The 17175-nt window shown below is 42.7% G+C and overlaps 1 protein-coding gene across 1 annotated transcript in view; it reads right to left on the bottom strand.

Annotated features, from left to right (window-relative positions):
* LOC120059897 (protein kinase C eta type-like) overlaps positions 1–17175 on the bottom strand; it is a 39635-nt gene that overhangs the window by 5247 nt on the left and 17213 nt on the right. Inside the window, exons 3-12 of the mRNA XM_039008969.1 lie at positions 13701–13854; positions 13496–13530; positions 13004–13086; positions 12156–12285; positions 11900–12033; positions 9021–9155; positions 8747–8920; positions 7412–7566; positions 3945–4083; positions 3069–3257 (exon numbers count right to left, since the gene is read on the bottom strand). Of these exons, the coding sequence (XP_038864897.1) occupies positions 3069–3257; positions 3945–4083; positions 7412–7566; positions 8747–8920; positions 9021–9155; positions 11900–12033; positions 12156–12285; positions 13004–13086; positions 13496–13530; positions 13701–13854 (1328 nt within the window). The remainder of the gene's footprint in view (positions 1–3068; positions 3258–3944; positions 4084–7411; positions 7567–8746; positions 8921–9020; positions 9156–11899; positions 12034–12155; positions 12286–13003; positions 13087–13495; positions 13531–13700; positions 13855–17175) is intronic.

Raw genomic sequence — 17175 nt, 5'->3', positions numbered from 1 at the left:
CAAACTGCAATTATTTTAGATACAACTGAAAATGCACATTAAAGTTCACTACCAGGCATGTCCAATTTTTTGCTGTTTGGCGCGGCAATAAAGCTGCATATTGTTTTTTACAGACGGGTGGATGCAATTCTCTCTCAGCTCAGACATGTTTTGGGTCAGATCTGGTCCACCTCGGATCCGAATTGGATATATATTTTTTTTCCTGTCGGGGACGGGAAGGAATTTAACAGATCCAATTCGGATCTCAATTTTGGGATCCGAGAAGACCTCTAATGCAAAGCAACAAGACACCAAAATACATTTACCCTGCTCTTATTTGAGAGTCAAATATGAGGTGGGAAAATGTCCACCTCAGCATTTCAACTGTCAAACACCAAACAATGTGCTCTCTGTTTGAGGGGGGGGGGGGGGGGGGGGGGGTATTTATAGCCAGAGCAGCAGCAGCAGCAGCAGAGCAGCAGACTGTGCCTTAATATAGTTAGGTAAGAGGACAGGGCCAACACAACAGCTGGCTGAGTGAGGGAGCACTGTGTGTGAGGCTTGTCATACACTAAGACCCAGGTGATCTGTTATACACATAGCTACAGCGCTGCACTGACCTAAAACTATCCCCAAACCTCTGCCCTGTCTAACCGCTCTAAAACAACTTAAATAAAATACCGTACTACTTAAGTAGTTTACACCACTGGGGCTTATATGCATTCTCTACCTGTTTATATAGCACTAGTGGCGTACATTGTTGGCCACAGATGTCTGGGTGCCAGTTACGTTTGCCATTTTTAAGTAGCAACACTTCCATACAGTCTATAATGTTGGTATCCTATTATGCAAACAGCTGACTGGTAGGCTAATTGTACTTATTGGTTTTTCTCACGAAGCTCTAAATATACACCTGTGAAGATATTGATTTCCTTGCACTTTGGTTCAGAGACAAAATGTACTCTGACATACAGGTAACTGCCAAAATAAATGAAACACCAACATAAAGTGCCTTAATAGGGCGTTGGGCCACCACGTGCCGCCGGAACAGCTTCAATGCACCTTGGCATACAGTGCATTTGGAAAGAATTCAGACCCTTTGACTTTTTCCACATTTTGCTACGTTACAACCGTATTATAAAATGTATTTAAAAAATGTTTTCCCCCTCATCAATCTACATACAATACCCCATAATGACAAAGCAACAGTTTTTTTAATTTTTGTGAAATTATGAAAAAAAAAAAATATATATAACATTTACATACAGTTGAAGTCGGAAGTTTACATACATCTTAGTCAAATACATTTAAACTCCGTTTTTCACAATTCCTGACATTTAATTCTAGCAAAAATTCCCTGTCTTAGTAGAGAGAATGATTTATTTCAGCTTTTATTTCTTTCATCACATTCCCAGTGGGTCAGAAGTTTACATACACTCAATTAGTATTTGGTAGCATTGCCTTTAAATTGTTCAACTTGGGTCAAACGTTTAGGGTAGCCTTCCACAAGCTTCCCACAATAAGTTGGGTGAATTTTGGCCCATTCCTCCTGACAGAGCTGGTATAACTGAGTCAGATTTGTAGGCCTCCTTGCTCGCACAAGTTTTTTCAGTTCTGCCCACACATTTTCTATAGGATTGAGGTCAGGGCTTTGTGATGGCCACTCCAATACCTTGACTTTGTTGTCCTTAAGCCATTTTGCCACAACTTTGGAAGTATGCTTGGGGTCATTGTCCATTTGGAAGACCCATTTGCAACCAAGCTTTAACTTCCTGACTGATGTCTTGAGATGTTGCTTCAATATATCCACATAATTTTCCTCCCTCATGACGCCATCTATTTTGTGAAGTGCACCAGTCCCTCCTGCAGCAAAGCACCCCCACAACATGATGCTGCCACCCCCGTGCTTCACGGATGGGATGGTGTTCTTCGGGCTTGCAAGCCTCCCCCTTTTTCCTCCAAACATAACGATGGTCATTATGGTCAAACAGTTCTATTTTTGTTTCATCAGACCAGAGGACATTTCTCCAAAAAGTACAATCTTTGTCCCCATGTGCAGTTGCAAACCATATTCTGGCTTTTTTATGGCGGTTTTGGAGCAGTGGCTTCTTCCTTGCTGAGCGGCCTTTCAGGTTATGTTGCTATAGGATTCGTTTTACTGTGGATATAGATACTTTTGTACCTGTTTCCTTTAGCATCTTCACAAGGTCCTTTGCTGTTGTTCTCGGATTGATTTGCACTTTTCGCACCAAAGTACGTTCATCTCTAGGAGACAGAACGCGTCTCCTTCCTGAGCGGTATGACGGCTGCGTGGTCCCATGGTGTTTATACTTGTGTACTATTGTTTGTACAGATGAACGTGGTAACTTCAGGCGTTTGGAAATTGTTCCCAAGGATGAACCAGACTTGTGGAGGTCTACAATTTTGTTTCTGAGGTCTTGGCTGATTTCCTTTGATTTTGCCATGATGTAAAGGAAAGTGGCACTGAGTTTGAAGGTAGGCCTTGAAACACATCCACAGGTACACCTCCAATTGACTCAAATTATGTCAATTAGCCTATCAGAAGCTTCTAAAGCCATGACATCATTTTCTGTAATTTTCCAAGCTGTTTAAATGCACAGTCAACTTAGTGTATGTAAACTTCTGACCCACTGGAATTGTGATACAGTGAATTATAAGTGAAATAGTCTGTCTGTAAACAATTGTTGGAAAAATTACTTGTGTCATGCACAAAGTAGATATCCTAACCGACTTGCCAAAACTATAGTTTGTTAACAAGAAATTTGTGGAGTGGTTGAAAAACGAGTTTTAATGACTCCAACCTAAGTGTATGTAAACTTCCGACTTCAACTGTAGTTCATTAAATTAACTCAGAAAACCACGCCTGTGTGGATAAAAGTACGTGCTTTCAATATACTTTGTGTCCTTCATTTACTCAAGGGTTTCCTTTATTTTGGCAGTCACCTGTACATTCTCTGACATAAACACTATAAAGGCCTCTGTAACATGAACAACATGGACTGTTATTGACATGATTAACTGTGGTCATTAGGAAAGATTGATGAGCTCCGCATTGAGGATAGACTTACAGCTTTCAGGATATTGACTGCCTCAGCACTCAGCCAGGATGCATAGCTGATCTCCTCATTCAGGATGGACTCAAACAGGTCGTCCTCGTTCTCCGCCTCAAAGGGGGCGTGGCCAGACAGCATCTCGTAGAGCAGCACGCCGAGAGACCACCAGTCCACAGACGGCCCGTACAGCATCTCCTGGAGGATCTGGGTACCCACAGCACAGCACATCACATCAAACCACATCACATCAAACCACATTACACACCACAGCAAAGAACCTGTACTGTACTTCATCGCCTGGAATTTCTGTACTGGAATATTACAGAAGGTAACATCAGAAACCACTAAGCCAAGACCGGTCACTGGGTTTAGCTGCTCTTCATTGGGATACACTGAGGACTGAGTGTTGGGGATTGCAATGAAGCCCTTCATAAATCCAAACTTGTGCCCTTCAGTCATAAAAATGGAACTATATGCTTCCCGTACAAACCCATGCACATTCCAATACACACATTCATATTCACAAAGGACCCCTCTCTTGGTACATTTGGTGGTGGGGATTTTAAAAATGTTGGCAAACAGAGCCTGTGAGAGGCAGATGGGGCTCTCCTGACAGAACTGAAACGGTGGTAGGTGGCCAATCCAACACAGGTGTGTTACCTAACTGTTAACCACCAGAGAGGCTGGACTAGAGGACCAGTGGTCACAGTGTCGGTATTCAGAGTGGTGGGGTGATGTAGTGGGGCTGGGACTTTGGCTGGCTCCTATAAAGAATGTGAACTCTAATGACCTTAGATTTATGGGAAACTGATGCTTCATGATTACCATTGGGGTAAAGAATGGCATCTTAGTGCAGAGGAAGGGGTGTATGAGTGGAGGGGGTAAACTGACCTCTGGGGCGATGTAGTCAGGAGTCCCGCAGAAGGTGCCTGTGGCCACACCTTCAAACATGCCCTCCTTGCACATGCCGAAATCAGCCAGCTTACAATGTCCGTCCTTATCAAGGAGCACATTGTCCAGCTTCAGATCCCTGGAAAACACAACAGCACAAACATTCACACACAAATACCTCATTACAGACATCTCCTGACCTGTGACGCCACAGCTAAACCCATAAATCTGTACTTTACATTTTGTTTGGGGCAACTATTTCACTTCTAGTATGTTCCTCATTATCAGCGAGTCAGCAAATACTGCTTTATTACATTTTGTGACTGCTAAACTGTCCCATGCCAACCCCGTTGAGTTGTTGCTAAAAGTAAGTCTGTGCGGTGAAAGAGTGTGGTGAGTATAGGCCACATGAGGACAGTGACCACCTGTAGGACCAGGAGACATGGAGAATAGAGCTGAACAGAGAGCTACAGTACTGGCAGCAGAGAGAAGTCTGTCACATTCATGACAGAGCATAATGGGGCTGGGGGTGTGTGCTGCAGTGTCAATATTGACCTGTCAAAATGGGAAATGAATGGAAGACTTCAAACATAGACATTAACAAAATGTTTTGGCGTTGTGCTCGTCGCTCTAGTATCTTTGAAGGTTGTCTAGCGTCTTTGAATTAGCAATACTTATTATTAGGAGAAACTATAAGGTAGGAGCAGAGCAGAGTAATAAGTAATTTCCTACAGAATAAATCTTCCCCAGTCACACTAAATTGTCTTGTGTCTCTGTCTCTAATGGCTGCCCCTCCTCCTCCTCCCCCCCACTGAGGCCTTTGGAGCCTTGGCAGTCTGAAAAACAGATTAACCAAGCCGATAGCATTAATCTGAGATCAGGTGACACAGCAGTGATGTCATGTCACCAAGGTGATCGACAGGCATAGCTGAGTGAGCAGGTAAAGGTGAGGTAATGATCTGACAAATCATTTAAGTGTATGAGAGAGAGGGAGAGAAAGAGATAAAGACAGTGTTACAGGTTAAGCCACGCACGCACACACACACACTACTGGAAGGAGAGTGTGGTTGGTTTAAGCTGGTTTGTCCTGACTGACCGTAAACTCATTGTGTAATACTGACTCACTTCCTCATGGTGCCTTTGGCTTACGGGAAAACAAACAACACAGGCCAAGTGAGGGCAGCTCTCTTTTCAACCAAACACTAATGTCATGTGAATTCAACCCAGGAGTATTAATTTCACTACATGTTATAGGGCAGGGGTATTCAACTCTTACCCTACGAGGTCCGGAGCCTAGTGGTTTTCTGTTCTACCTGAAAATGAATTGTACACACCTGGTGTCCCGAGGTCTAAATCAGTCCCTGATTAGAGGGGAACAATGAAAAGATGCAGTGGAACTGGCTTTGAGGTCCAGAATTGAGTTTGAGGGTCATAGGGCATCATGAAGCTTCAGTACAACATCAACACCGACAAGCAGTCCCACAAGAGTTAGTTTTCCATAGAAACAACAGATAGCTAGCTGCCTGTTGAGGGAGCCAGGTGTTTTTTTTAGGCTTGAGTCTAATGAAGCACTGTTCTACTCAGTGACCCTCTACTTAATCACAAACCTTGCCTGCTTCCTGTCCTCTGGTTTATCTCAGTGTTTATCTCCAAGCCAACTGCAGTCTCTATCTCACCCACTCACTTCCTCTTCATCACTTCCTGTGAGGCATGGCTGGGTGGGTAGGGAATTAACATAGACAATATACATTAGACCTTTGTCTGTGAGATGTAGGTCATAGTGAAGGTGTGGTCATGACCTTGGGGACAAACAGTCATCCTGATTTGCTGAGAATCACATCTACAACTGGTGATTGTGAAACAGCTGCAGCCGAAGAGGAACAAAGTGCTTCACTAAAATACTGTGAGGGGGAAGTTCTAGGAGAGGGAGGAGTTAGTGATGTACACCCAGACTGTTTTACATATTAATGGTTACCCAGCTAGCACATAATGTTCTGAGAACCATATGTTTCTTAGAGCGTGGTTGTCCTATGGTTATTCTATCTTCCCACAACTCTCTGGGAATGGAGCAGAACAGTTGATTGGCTTTGGAACATTCTCTGCACATTTAAGGAACTTGACAAAATAACGTCATTTTCTTGGTACTTCATTACATTTCCTAAAAGTTCAAAACATGGTTACATTTAGTTACAGTTTTGGCAATGTTTTATGAACGTTCTCCAACTGATTTGATATGGTGAATGTTCTCAAATAGTTCAGAGAATGTTAAGAAACAACAGTCTCCTGGGGGAATTTCAATAGTTCAGCATAACAGAAGATCATAGGTTAGAATCTCACTGATGCCTTGCCACAATATCAAAAAAATGTGTCTACATGATAATTGCCTAATTTAATTCATTTCCATGTGTCCTATCTGTGCTTGGAGTGCAAAACAGTTAACCTGAGCTAGCAGTGTTATAGTCTTATTGAAACATTCAGTGAAAGTTAATCTAGAATTTCCGTTCTCAGGATGTTAATAAAACCTCCCAGGAAAACATTTAGGGAACAATAGTAAAACGTTCTCAGAATCTCCTGTACGTATGATCCCAGAACAAGCTACATTTTCACGTACGTTCTCAGAACGGTAAAACTGAATGTTTTTTAAACGGTCAGGAAACTTATGGCTTATTTCCCAGAACCAAAAACTTACGTTCCCTCAACTTCCAAGGAACCAAATGTACTTGCTGGGTAGTTTGTGTGCGGTTTTGGTCTTCAAACGTGAGAATGACTAACAGCACAGTCAGCAAACATAAAGAGATTACGATCTAGTCATAATACATTCGAGACAAACGCTAAAACTAATGTGTTCTCCAAAAGGGTAAGCTGGTGGTCTGTAACATGTTGACATCAGGTACTATTAGCTCTGGTCTTCGATTCAAGACTATATTAATGGACCAAAATCGAGGTTAAAGCACTTTTGCAAAAACAATTATTAAAATGTTATTGCCCCTGATGGGCTAATATTATCAACCTTTTACCTCAGGGTGAAAGAGCACAAGGAAGAGATAGTTGAGACACGATAAAGACATTACTTTACATAATACACTTGGGCTACATCTGGGGCCATGAGCTGAGAATTCAGCACAAGGTCTTTAGTACTGTTATAGAGCAAGACCTGGAGTACTAGCGTTAGGCTATTTCCAGGAAAGGACATTAGCTCGTCACGTGAAGCTAGCAGTCATGCTATGTGGCGCTGACACGGAGGGCTATCTAAATATAAACTCAACATTTAGCGTAGCCGCTCACATGATGCTGCCACCTTTATCAACATGAGGCTTGACAGAGACCTTTGTGTTGGCCATCACTGTAAGTTGACAACAGCCCCGTAAAAAGACGAGATGGATTAGAACCAGTCAAAGGCCACCTTGGCATCACTCCAACTAAATGTTAGCGGTCTCTATATAAGAGCATGTGATTGTGTGTCAGACCTGTAGACGATGCCCTTGCTGTGCAGGAACATAAGTGCAGAGGTGATCTCGGCGGTGTAGAAGCGAGCGCGGCACTCCTCAAACTTTCTGGACTTCTGGATGTGGAACATGAGGTCGCCCCCATTGACAAACTCCATCACAAAGAACAGGCGGTCCTGGAACACAGGGACAATGGCTCCTTTCTCAAATACACAACAATGAAACCCCACTACCTCCACAACAGCTCGAGGACATACCAATTCCTTGTGTCAAGGAGGTAATGGTGTCTAATACTCATACATTTCATGAGCCCATATAGCAGATTCATGCAGCAATCACTGCAGAGCCACAACTCCATGATACTAATGAGAAAATACACTGTGCAAATACATACATCCTTTTTTCTCATTACAAGTTAGACACCCGCATGTTCCAGAACATGGGAGCAGGAAAAAACACTTCCCTGTGGAACACGAAGTGCAGTACTGTCTGGGTCATAAATGTCCCAGACATGACTAGCCAGCACATGGTAGAACAGACCCTGTGAACACTAGCTAAGTAGAGAGTCTATAGAGTTTCGATTGACCTTACTATGATCATCTCCTAAACATGTCTTACATTGACTTCATGTCATTGGTAAGATATTATCAAGCCGAATACAAAACATGAGCAGGCGCACACCCAGAAAAAATTATTTTATCTAGAGGTGGTGACTAACGGCGAATAAACTATAAGCGGCTCCATTTTTTATAGCTTATAAGATATTAACTAGTAACACAACTGCATTAGAGTCGTGGTTATGAATGGTGTGGAAAGGCTCTGTGAGAGTGCAGGTGCAATTAGACCTGAAGCAAGTCAATTTACCCCCTCTAATAACAAAGGAAAAAGACAGCAAACTATTAAGTTAAGATAGATGGGGTCTAGGGGCAGTTAAGAATAAGAAAGCTGTGTATAGGAGCCAGGGCAAAATGAGCTTATGGTGGGCTAATCAAACACAATGGGTGTGATATGAAGTGGTAGCCTGAGGAACAGGGAGCAGGGGTATAGGAAGGAGTAAAGGTAGTTAACTTTTAGTAACAGAGGAAGGGAATGGGCTGTATCATGGAACCATCACTCAACGCTGCTCTATTTTGATCCAAAGTGAAGTAGGCCAGCGAGGGTTCAAACAGCTAAAGCAGATTAGGCTACTGGGTGGGAGAATAGCTCTGTCATGCAGAGGGTCATTCACACTGTGCTGCATTCCCACTCAGATAACGTCAGGGCACTGCTGCCCTCAACAGGACACTCTAGGCATTACAGCTACAGACTTGCCAGTGCGTGCGTGCGTGCGTGCGTGCGTGCGTGAGAGACTCTTACCGGTGTCTGAAAGCAGCAGTAGAGCTGAGTGAGGTACGGGTGGCAGCTGGCCAGTGACAGCACTCTCTTCTCTGTCATGGTGCACTCAACATCATCGTCCTGCAGAATTATGTCCTTCTTCAGCACCTTCACTGCAAACACCCGCTCACCGCTGTTCAACCGAGCCAGCATCACCTGAAATAGGAACACACAGCACACAGACGTTAATTACCGGTACCCAACTCTAGACCATCACACAGTCCATGGTGGTATTGCTCTATGGTGGTTGTCTCACCTTGCCGAAGCTGCCCTTCCCCAGCACCTGTAGGAAGGTGAAGTCAGAGATGCCCAGCTGTCTGGTCTGCTGCTGAGGGGTTTCACTCTCTCTCCTCACACTGAGGGCCCGCTCCTGGCCCTGCACTCCAGTGGACTGGGGAACAACAGGATGAGCATTTAACTACTGAGTATGTTCATATTGGTATGTATGTATGTATGTATGTATGTATGTACAGTGGGGAGAACAAGTATTTGATACACTGCCGATTTTGCAGGTTTTCCTACTTACAAAGCATGTAGAGGTCTGTAATTTTTATCATAGGTACACTTCAACTGTGAGAGACGGAATCTAAAACAAAAATCCAGAAAATCACATTGTATGATTTTTAAGTAATTAATTTGCATTTTATTGCATGACATAAGTATTTGATCACCTACCAACCAGTAAGAATTCCGGCTCTCACAGACCTGTTAGTTTTTCTTTAAGAAGCCCTCCTGTTCTCCACTCATTACCTGTATTAACTGCACCTGTTTGAACTCGTTACCTGTATAAAAGACACCTGTCCACACACTCAATCAAACAGACTCCAACCTCTCCACAATGGCCAAGACCAGAGAGCTGTGTAAGGACATCAGGGATAAAATTGTAGACCTGCACAAGGCTGGGATGGGCTACAGGACAATAGGCAAGCAGCTTGGTGAGAAGGCAACTACTGTTGGCGCAATTATTAGAAAATGGAAGAAGTTCAAGATGACGGTCAATCACCCTCGGTCTGGGGCTCCATGCAAGATCTCACCTCGTGGGGCATCAATGATCATGAGGAAGGTGAGGGATCAGCCCAGAACTACACGGCTGGACCTGGTCAATGACCTGAAGAGAGCTGGGACTACAGTCTCAAAGAAAACCATTAGTAACACACTACGCCGTCATGGATTAAAATCCTGCAGCGCACGCAAGGTCCCCCTGCTCAAGCCAGCGCATGTCCAGGCCCGTCTGAAGTTTGCCAATGACCATCTGGATGATCCAGAGGAGGAATGGGAGAAGGTCATGTGTTCTGATGAGACAAAAATAGAGGTTTTTGGTCTAAACTCCACTCGCCGTGTTTGAAGGAAGAAGAAGGATGAGTACAACCCCAAGAACACCATCCCAACCGTGAAGCATGGAGATGGAAACATCATTCTTTGGGGATGATTTTCTGCAAAGCGGACAGGACGACTGCACCGTATTGAGGGGAGGATGGATGGGGCCATGTATCGCGAGATCTTGGCCAACAACCTCCTTCCCTCAGTAAGAGCATTGAATATGGGTCGTGGCTGGGTCTTCCAGCATGACAACGACCCGAAACACACAGCCAGGGAAACTAAGGAGTGGCTCCGTAAGAAGCATCTCAAGGTCCTGGAGTGGCCTAGCCAGTCTCCAGACCTGAACCCAATAGAACATCTTTGGAGGGAGCTGAAAGTCCGTATTGCCCAGCGACAGCCCTGAAACCTGAAGGATCTGGAGAAGGTCTGTATGGAGGAGTGGGCCAAAATCCCTGCTGCAGTGTGTGCAAACCTGGTCAAGAACTACAGGAAACATATGATCTCTGTAATTGCAAACAAAGGTTTCTGTACCAAATATTAAGTTCTGCTTTTCTGATGTATCACATACTTATGTCATGCAATAAAATGCAAATTAATTACTTAAAAATCATACAATGTGATTTTCTGGATTTTTGTTTTCGATTCCGTCTCTCACAGTTGAAGTGTACCTATGATAAAAATTACAGACCTTTACATGCTTTGTAAGTAGGAAAACCTGCAGTGTATCAAATACTTTTTCTCCCCACTGTATGTACAGTGGCTTCGAAAAGTATTCATACACCTTGACTTATTTTGTTGTTACAGCCTGATTAAATTGATCATTTTTCTCACCAATCTACACACACTACCCCATAATGAAAAAGTGAAAACATGATTATCAAAATGTTTGCACATTTATTTAAAATGAAATACTGAAATATCTAATTGACATTCGTATTCACACCCGAGTCAATACTTTGTAGAAGCACTTTTGGCAGCAATTACAGCTGTGAGTCTTTCTAGGTAATTCTCTAAGAGCTTTCCACACAGTGGATTGTGCAACATTTGCCCGTTGTTCTTTAAAAAAAAACAATCTTCAAGCTCTGTCAAATTGGTTGTTGATCATTGCAAGACCACCATTTCCAGGTATTGCTGTAGATTTTCAGTATGCTTGAAAACATGGAGTGGTACTCAGTAATGTGTTGTATTGGATTTGCCCCAAACATATCACTTTGTATTCAGGACAAAAAGTTAATTACTTTGCCACATTTTTTGCAGTATTACTTTAGTGCCTTGTAGCAAACAGGATGCATGTTTTGGAATATTTGTATTCTATACAGGCAATCTTCTTTCCCATCTGTCAATTAGGTTAGTATTGTGGACTAACTACAATGTTGTTGATCCATCCTCAGTTTCCTTCTATCACACCCACTAAACTCTGTAACTGTTTTAAAGTCACCATTGGCCTCGTGAAATCCTTAACCGGGTTTCCTTCCTCTCCGGCAATGGAGTTAGGAAGGACGCCTGTACCTTTCTAATGACTGGGTGTATTGATACACCATCCAAAGCGTAATTAAAAACATTACCATTCTTTTTTGTTGTTGTTGACCCATCGACCAATAAGTGCCGTTCTTTGCGAGGCATTGGAAAACCTCCCTGGTCTTTGTGGTTGAATCTGTGTTAGAAATTCACTGCTCAACTGAGGGATCTTAAATATAACTTATTACATTTTAAATTCAGGGTGCAACACAACAAAATGTAGAAAAAGTCAAGGGGTGTGAATACTTTCTGAGGGCACTGTATGTATGTATGTCTTAATCTCTCTCTCTCTCCTACCAGTGAATTCCGTTTGGAGAAGCCCCCGGCCTGCAGGCCCATCTCTGCCAACTTGTTGGCCAGCTCCACACTGTTGACCCCACAGCTGGGTGCTACGTTGCCCTTACAACGGATGTGCACGTTCATCTTACAGCCTGCAGAGGACAGACACACAATACACAGGAAGTACAGGTTAATAAGCCGTGCAGATTTCTACCTGTCTATAAACATCCGACAGAAAGAGAGAGTATGAGAAATTAAAGAGAAAGAATCTTACTCTTGCAGTGTAGACCCTGTCTGACAAGGCCCCATAGTAGAGAACCACAGTGGTCACAGAAGGTGGGTGCCTTAAAGTTGTGGATGTTGAACTTGTGAGGGACGTTGATACTGAAGCCTTGGTTGGTGGTCTGTGAATGAGATTTCATCAGTATGTCACCCCATTGACCTAGGCTTGCTCAAGCAAACCATCATATGGCATCATAATTAATTAGCAAGTAATTATGCTACTTCTCAAAACATAAATGTTTTTCTTCACATACCAGTATATTAATAAGTCATGTGTCAATCTGTCTAGTTCCTATTTTTCTTCAGTGGTATGGTTTGTTCATATGTGTAGTAGACCGAGACATGAAACTTGAATGTTCAGCATACATTGAACCTCAGTTTGAGACAAGTTCCCTAAAATGTCTTTAGTGTACTTGTAGAATATGTGTGATAATATTCAGTAGCTTGATGTTGTTGGCCCACACCTTTCTGCCTCACTGAACAACTCAACACAAACAGCATCCTGGGCAGGGTCCCTGATCAACACACAGCGGCTGAATACATGTATGTTCATCATACGTCTAAGGTCTATCAGCTGTAACACAATGCACCTGTAGAACAGTCTATTTTGACTCTGGAATCCCCTGACTTTTTTCACAGTGTATTTCAGGTAAAAAGACAACTTTTTGTCTTTGCATTGTCAGAACACATTCCATTGACGGGGGAGGGGTGTTTTTTTGGAGAATGCATGCAGGTGTGGGTGTCATAGTGATGACATGACAGAGCTGTTACAGCATTATTGTAGTGGAATAGGGGTTTGGTGACGAAGGTAAAATGGCTGGTCTCTGTATGTTGTCTCACCGGCTCCTTGACAGGCTTCTTCATACGTGGACACACCGTGACAACCAACTGATGACATCGCTTGTGAACCACACAGGTGCATACTGGGAAACAGACACAGATAGAATGAAAACATGGAAACTAAACAGCAAACAATCAAACCATGTCTGTCACTGATCCTTTCATTTAGAGAAAGAAACTCTGACAAAGGCATCTTCCTGCTGAAACGTTGGTGATTTTAATCAATTGTTTCAGAGAAAGAGCACGATGCCAAATTATTTTAATGAAAGTGAACTTTAAACAGAGTGTCTGTGAGATGGAGGCCAGGCACCGTATGTTGAGATGGAGGTTGGGTTTAGCAACTTTATAATAAAAGAGGTGTGAGAGCTCAGTCTCTGTGGAGTAGCACTTACTTCCTGTCTGAGTGGGCGGGTGGTCACAGAATGGTGTGAAGGAGAAAAGAGAGACAGAAAGCAGAAAGAAAGACCCAACAAAGAAAACAGTGTCAATTACCTTGGCATTGGTAGCCCTGCTTCCCAAACACACCCCTGTAACCAAAGACCTGACAATCAGAAATCATGCAAGGCATAATGTTTACATAATAAAGACATTGTAATGGGCTGTTTCTATTATACACAATTGACAATACAGTCACAGTTGGTGTACCACGTTAGATGAACTCTCTGAGGTAAGGGCAGTGGAGTGTGTGTGCCCTTACCAGATGAACTCTTTGCAGTGGAAGCAGAAGGTGGGCTGCCGTAGGAAGGTGGACATGAACTTGTGTCCGTTGACCTGATGGATCTTGCGTTTCACGGCCCCCTGCCTCTTCCTGTTGAACTGCTTGAACACCTTGGCCTTCCCCGTGGCGTCATCTGAGAACCCAGGGAACACAATGGGATGGAGGTCAGACAGACATGTTAAAATGAGTACACAACAAGCATATCATGGATGGTACGCGTTTGTGTGTGTGTGTATGTCTAGAGTCGTTTTTAAACTGACATTTTATTTGTGAGGTGTGGAAACCACAAGTATACAACAGAAACGTGCATGATGTGGAGTCCCAACACCCTAGAGAGAGAGAGAGAGAGAGATGGTGGAGTATTACAGCGAGTACGGCATTCAACAGTCAGATATTGACTGCTTTTGAATGATTTGCTCGCCACAGCAAAAAAAACTAGTTATTTCTCTTTATTGAACTAGGATATAAGACAAAATGTCACTTGGTGCACCCCTAAGTGACACCATCCAGTCAGCCACTATCATGGACCATCATTAGAGCTGAGCAGACGTAATGCGAGACGAGTTTCCAAAGGGATAATACAGATCAGTGAGTTATGGTCAGGTCTTGGTAGTTCCTGTATGAAGTCCCAGTTTGCCAACACTACTCATGGTCAAAAGCAGCCCTCCTACAGTGCTGAACCTAACCCCTGGATTTCCTTCCACATCACAATAACCCCCATAACAGTGTTGTGGCAAAGCTAAACACACAGCAGAATAGAACAACATAGGAGAGTTAGGGTATGAGACGGAACATACAGCAATGCTGGGCAGTCACAAACAAACAAACACAGCAGCTAAATACAAACAAACACAGCAGCTAAACACACTATGGTTGTTCACTGGGAAAACATGCACGTTCTACATGCTTATTGGAGCAGGGTTTGAAAAGCAGTCAGCAGTGACAGCAGATAAAAAGGGAACTTGAGGGTGAGAGTTTGCTAAACACAGTAATTCAATGGATGGACCTTCTCTAAAGCATTCACTCCCAACCATACATGTATCAGGGAAGGGATCTTTAAAACAGATGTTTTGGAGTTATATTATGATAAAGTGAGAGAAATGTGCAGAGCTCAGTGCAGTTATGATCTATACAGTGCATCGGTCAGATGCAGTTTAGATAAGGTCTTGATGATTTTCAGTGGTGAATTAACTATGACAGAGTACTGTACAAACTGCTAGGGGGGTTGTTCCTACTCAAAAAGCACAAGAAAGAGGACTGACACCCACCATTTCAGATTGTTCTGAAATCAATTATGTTGTTAGAAACAGATAAGATTAGCATTCCTGCAACATTATTTTGTTGAAATATTATTTTATCTTTGAGAAATTAAGCTAATTAGTTGCATCCAAATTGGCCATTTTAATTGATAGGATTCATATAATATTCTATAAATAAAGTACCTAACACCCGATTTGGACCAAACATTTTTTTCCTAACAAGGAGTAAGACCTGAGGAATCCAAAACAATGGTCAAAGGCCAGCCACGGACTCTCCACACCCCACACCAATGCCATTCCAACAACCAGTATACAGTATCAGTTTTCTATGTAGTATGGAGCTGCGGCTCAGAGTATTGTTTCTTCATCCTATGTAATGTATTCTCAGTGAATTTGGTGAAGTTTGTTTCCCCTTGTTCAGAGAAATTAGTAATTGAAGTCAATAGGTTTATATCCCATCCTACATCCTGATATTACCAGGTTATGACCACTAGATGGTGATGTTCTTTCTACCTCTGTAAGCAGAAGTTGGAACTGAAATTATTTCCCAATCGTTTCGTTCTGAACAGAAACATCCTTTTTATCGTTCCGTTCCACTTTTCCTACCAGCAAAATAAAGTTCTGAACCAGTTCGAACCACAAAAAAAGGAACAATTTAGATAGTTCCTTTCTGTTCCTTTTTACATTAAGCTCAACATTAAATTGCTTCAATGGATAGAGGAGCTTGCTATGGAGCGGGCAAACTATGTACAGTTGAAGTCGGAAGTTTACATACACTTAGGTTGGAGTCATCAAAACTCGTTTTTCGAACACTCCACAAATTTCTTGTTAGCAAACTATAGTTTGGCAAGTCGGTTAGGACATTTACTTTGTGCATGACAAGTTATTTTTTCCAACAATTGTTAACAGACAGATTATTTAACTTATAATTCACTGTATCACAATTCCAGTGGGTCAGAAGTTTACATACACTAAGTTGACTGTGCCTTTAAACAGCTTGGAAAATCCAGAAAATTATGTCATGGCTTTAGAAGCTTCTGATAGGCTAATTGACATAATTTGAGTCAATTGGAGGTGTACCTGTGGATGTGTTTCAAGGCCTACCTTCAAACTCAGTGCCTCTATGCTTGACATCATGGCAAAATCAAAAGAAATCAGCCAAGACCTCAGAAAAAAATTGTAGACTTCCACAAGTCTGGTTCATCCTTGGGAACAATTTCCAAACTCCTGAAGGTACCACGTTCATCTGTACAAATAATAGTATGCATGTATAAACACCATGGGACCACGCAGCCGTCATAAAGGAGACGCGTTCTGTCTCCTAGAGATGAACGTACTTTGGTGCGAAAAGTGCAAATCAATCCCAGAACAACAGCAAAGGACCTTGTGAAGATGCTGGAGGAAACAGGTACAAAAGTATCTATATCCACAGTAAAACGAGTCCTATATCGATATAACCTGAAAGGCTGCTCAGCAAGGAAGAAGCCACTGCTCCAAAACCGCCATAAAAAAGCCAGACTACGGTTTGCAACTGCACATGGGGACAAAGATCGTACTTTTTGGAGAAATGTCTGATGAAACATGAAACAAAAATGTCTGATGTCTGATGAAACAAAAATAGAACGGTTTGACCACAATGACCATCGTTATGTTTGTAGGAAAAAGGGGGAGGCTTGCAAGCCGAAGAACACCATCCCAACCGTGAAGCACGGGGGTGGCAGCATCGTGTTGTGGGGGTGCTTTGCTGCAGGAGGGACTGGTGCACTTCACAAAATAGATGGCGTCATGAGGGAGGAAAATTATGGGGATATGTTGAAGCAACATCTCAAGACATCAGTCAGGAAGTTAAAGCTTGGTCGCAAATGGGTCTTCCAAATGGACAATTACCCCAAGCATACTTTCAAAGTTGTGGCAAAATGGCTTAAGGACAACAAAGTCAAGGTATTGGAGTGGCCATCACAAAGCCCTGACCTCAAATTTGTGGGCAGAACTGAAAAAGCATGTGTGAGCAAGGAGGCCTACAAACCTGACTCAGTTACACCAGCTCTGTCAGGAGGAATGGGACAAAATTCACCCAACTTATTGTGGGAAGCTTGTGGAAGGCTACCCGAAACGTTTGACCCAAGTTAAACAATTTAAAGGCAATGCTACCAAATACTAATTGAGTGTATGTAAACTTCTGACCCACTGGGAAT

Source organism: Salvelinus namaycush, chromosome 15 (genome assembly GCF_016432855.1).
Source record: "Salvelinus namaycush isolate Seneca chromosome 15, SaNama_1.0, whole genome shotgun sequence".
NCBI lineage: Eukaryota > Metazoa > Chordata > Actinopteri > Salmoniformes > Salmonidae > Salvelinus > Salvelinus namaycush.
This window is presented reverse-complemented; position numbering and strand designations above follow the sequence as displayed.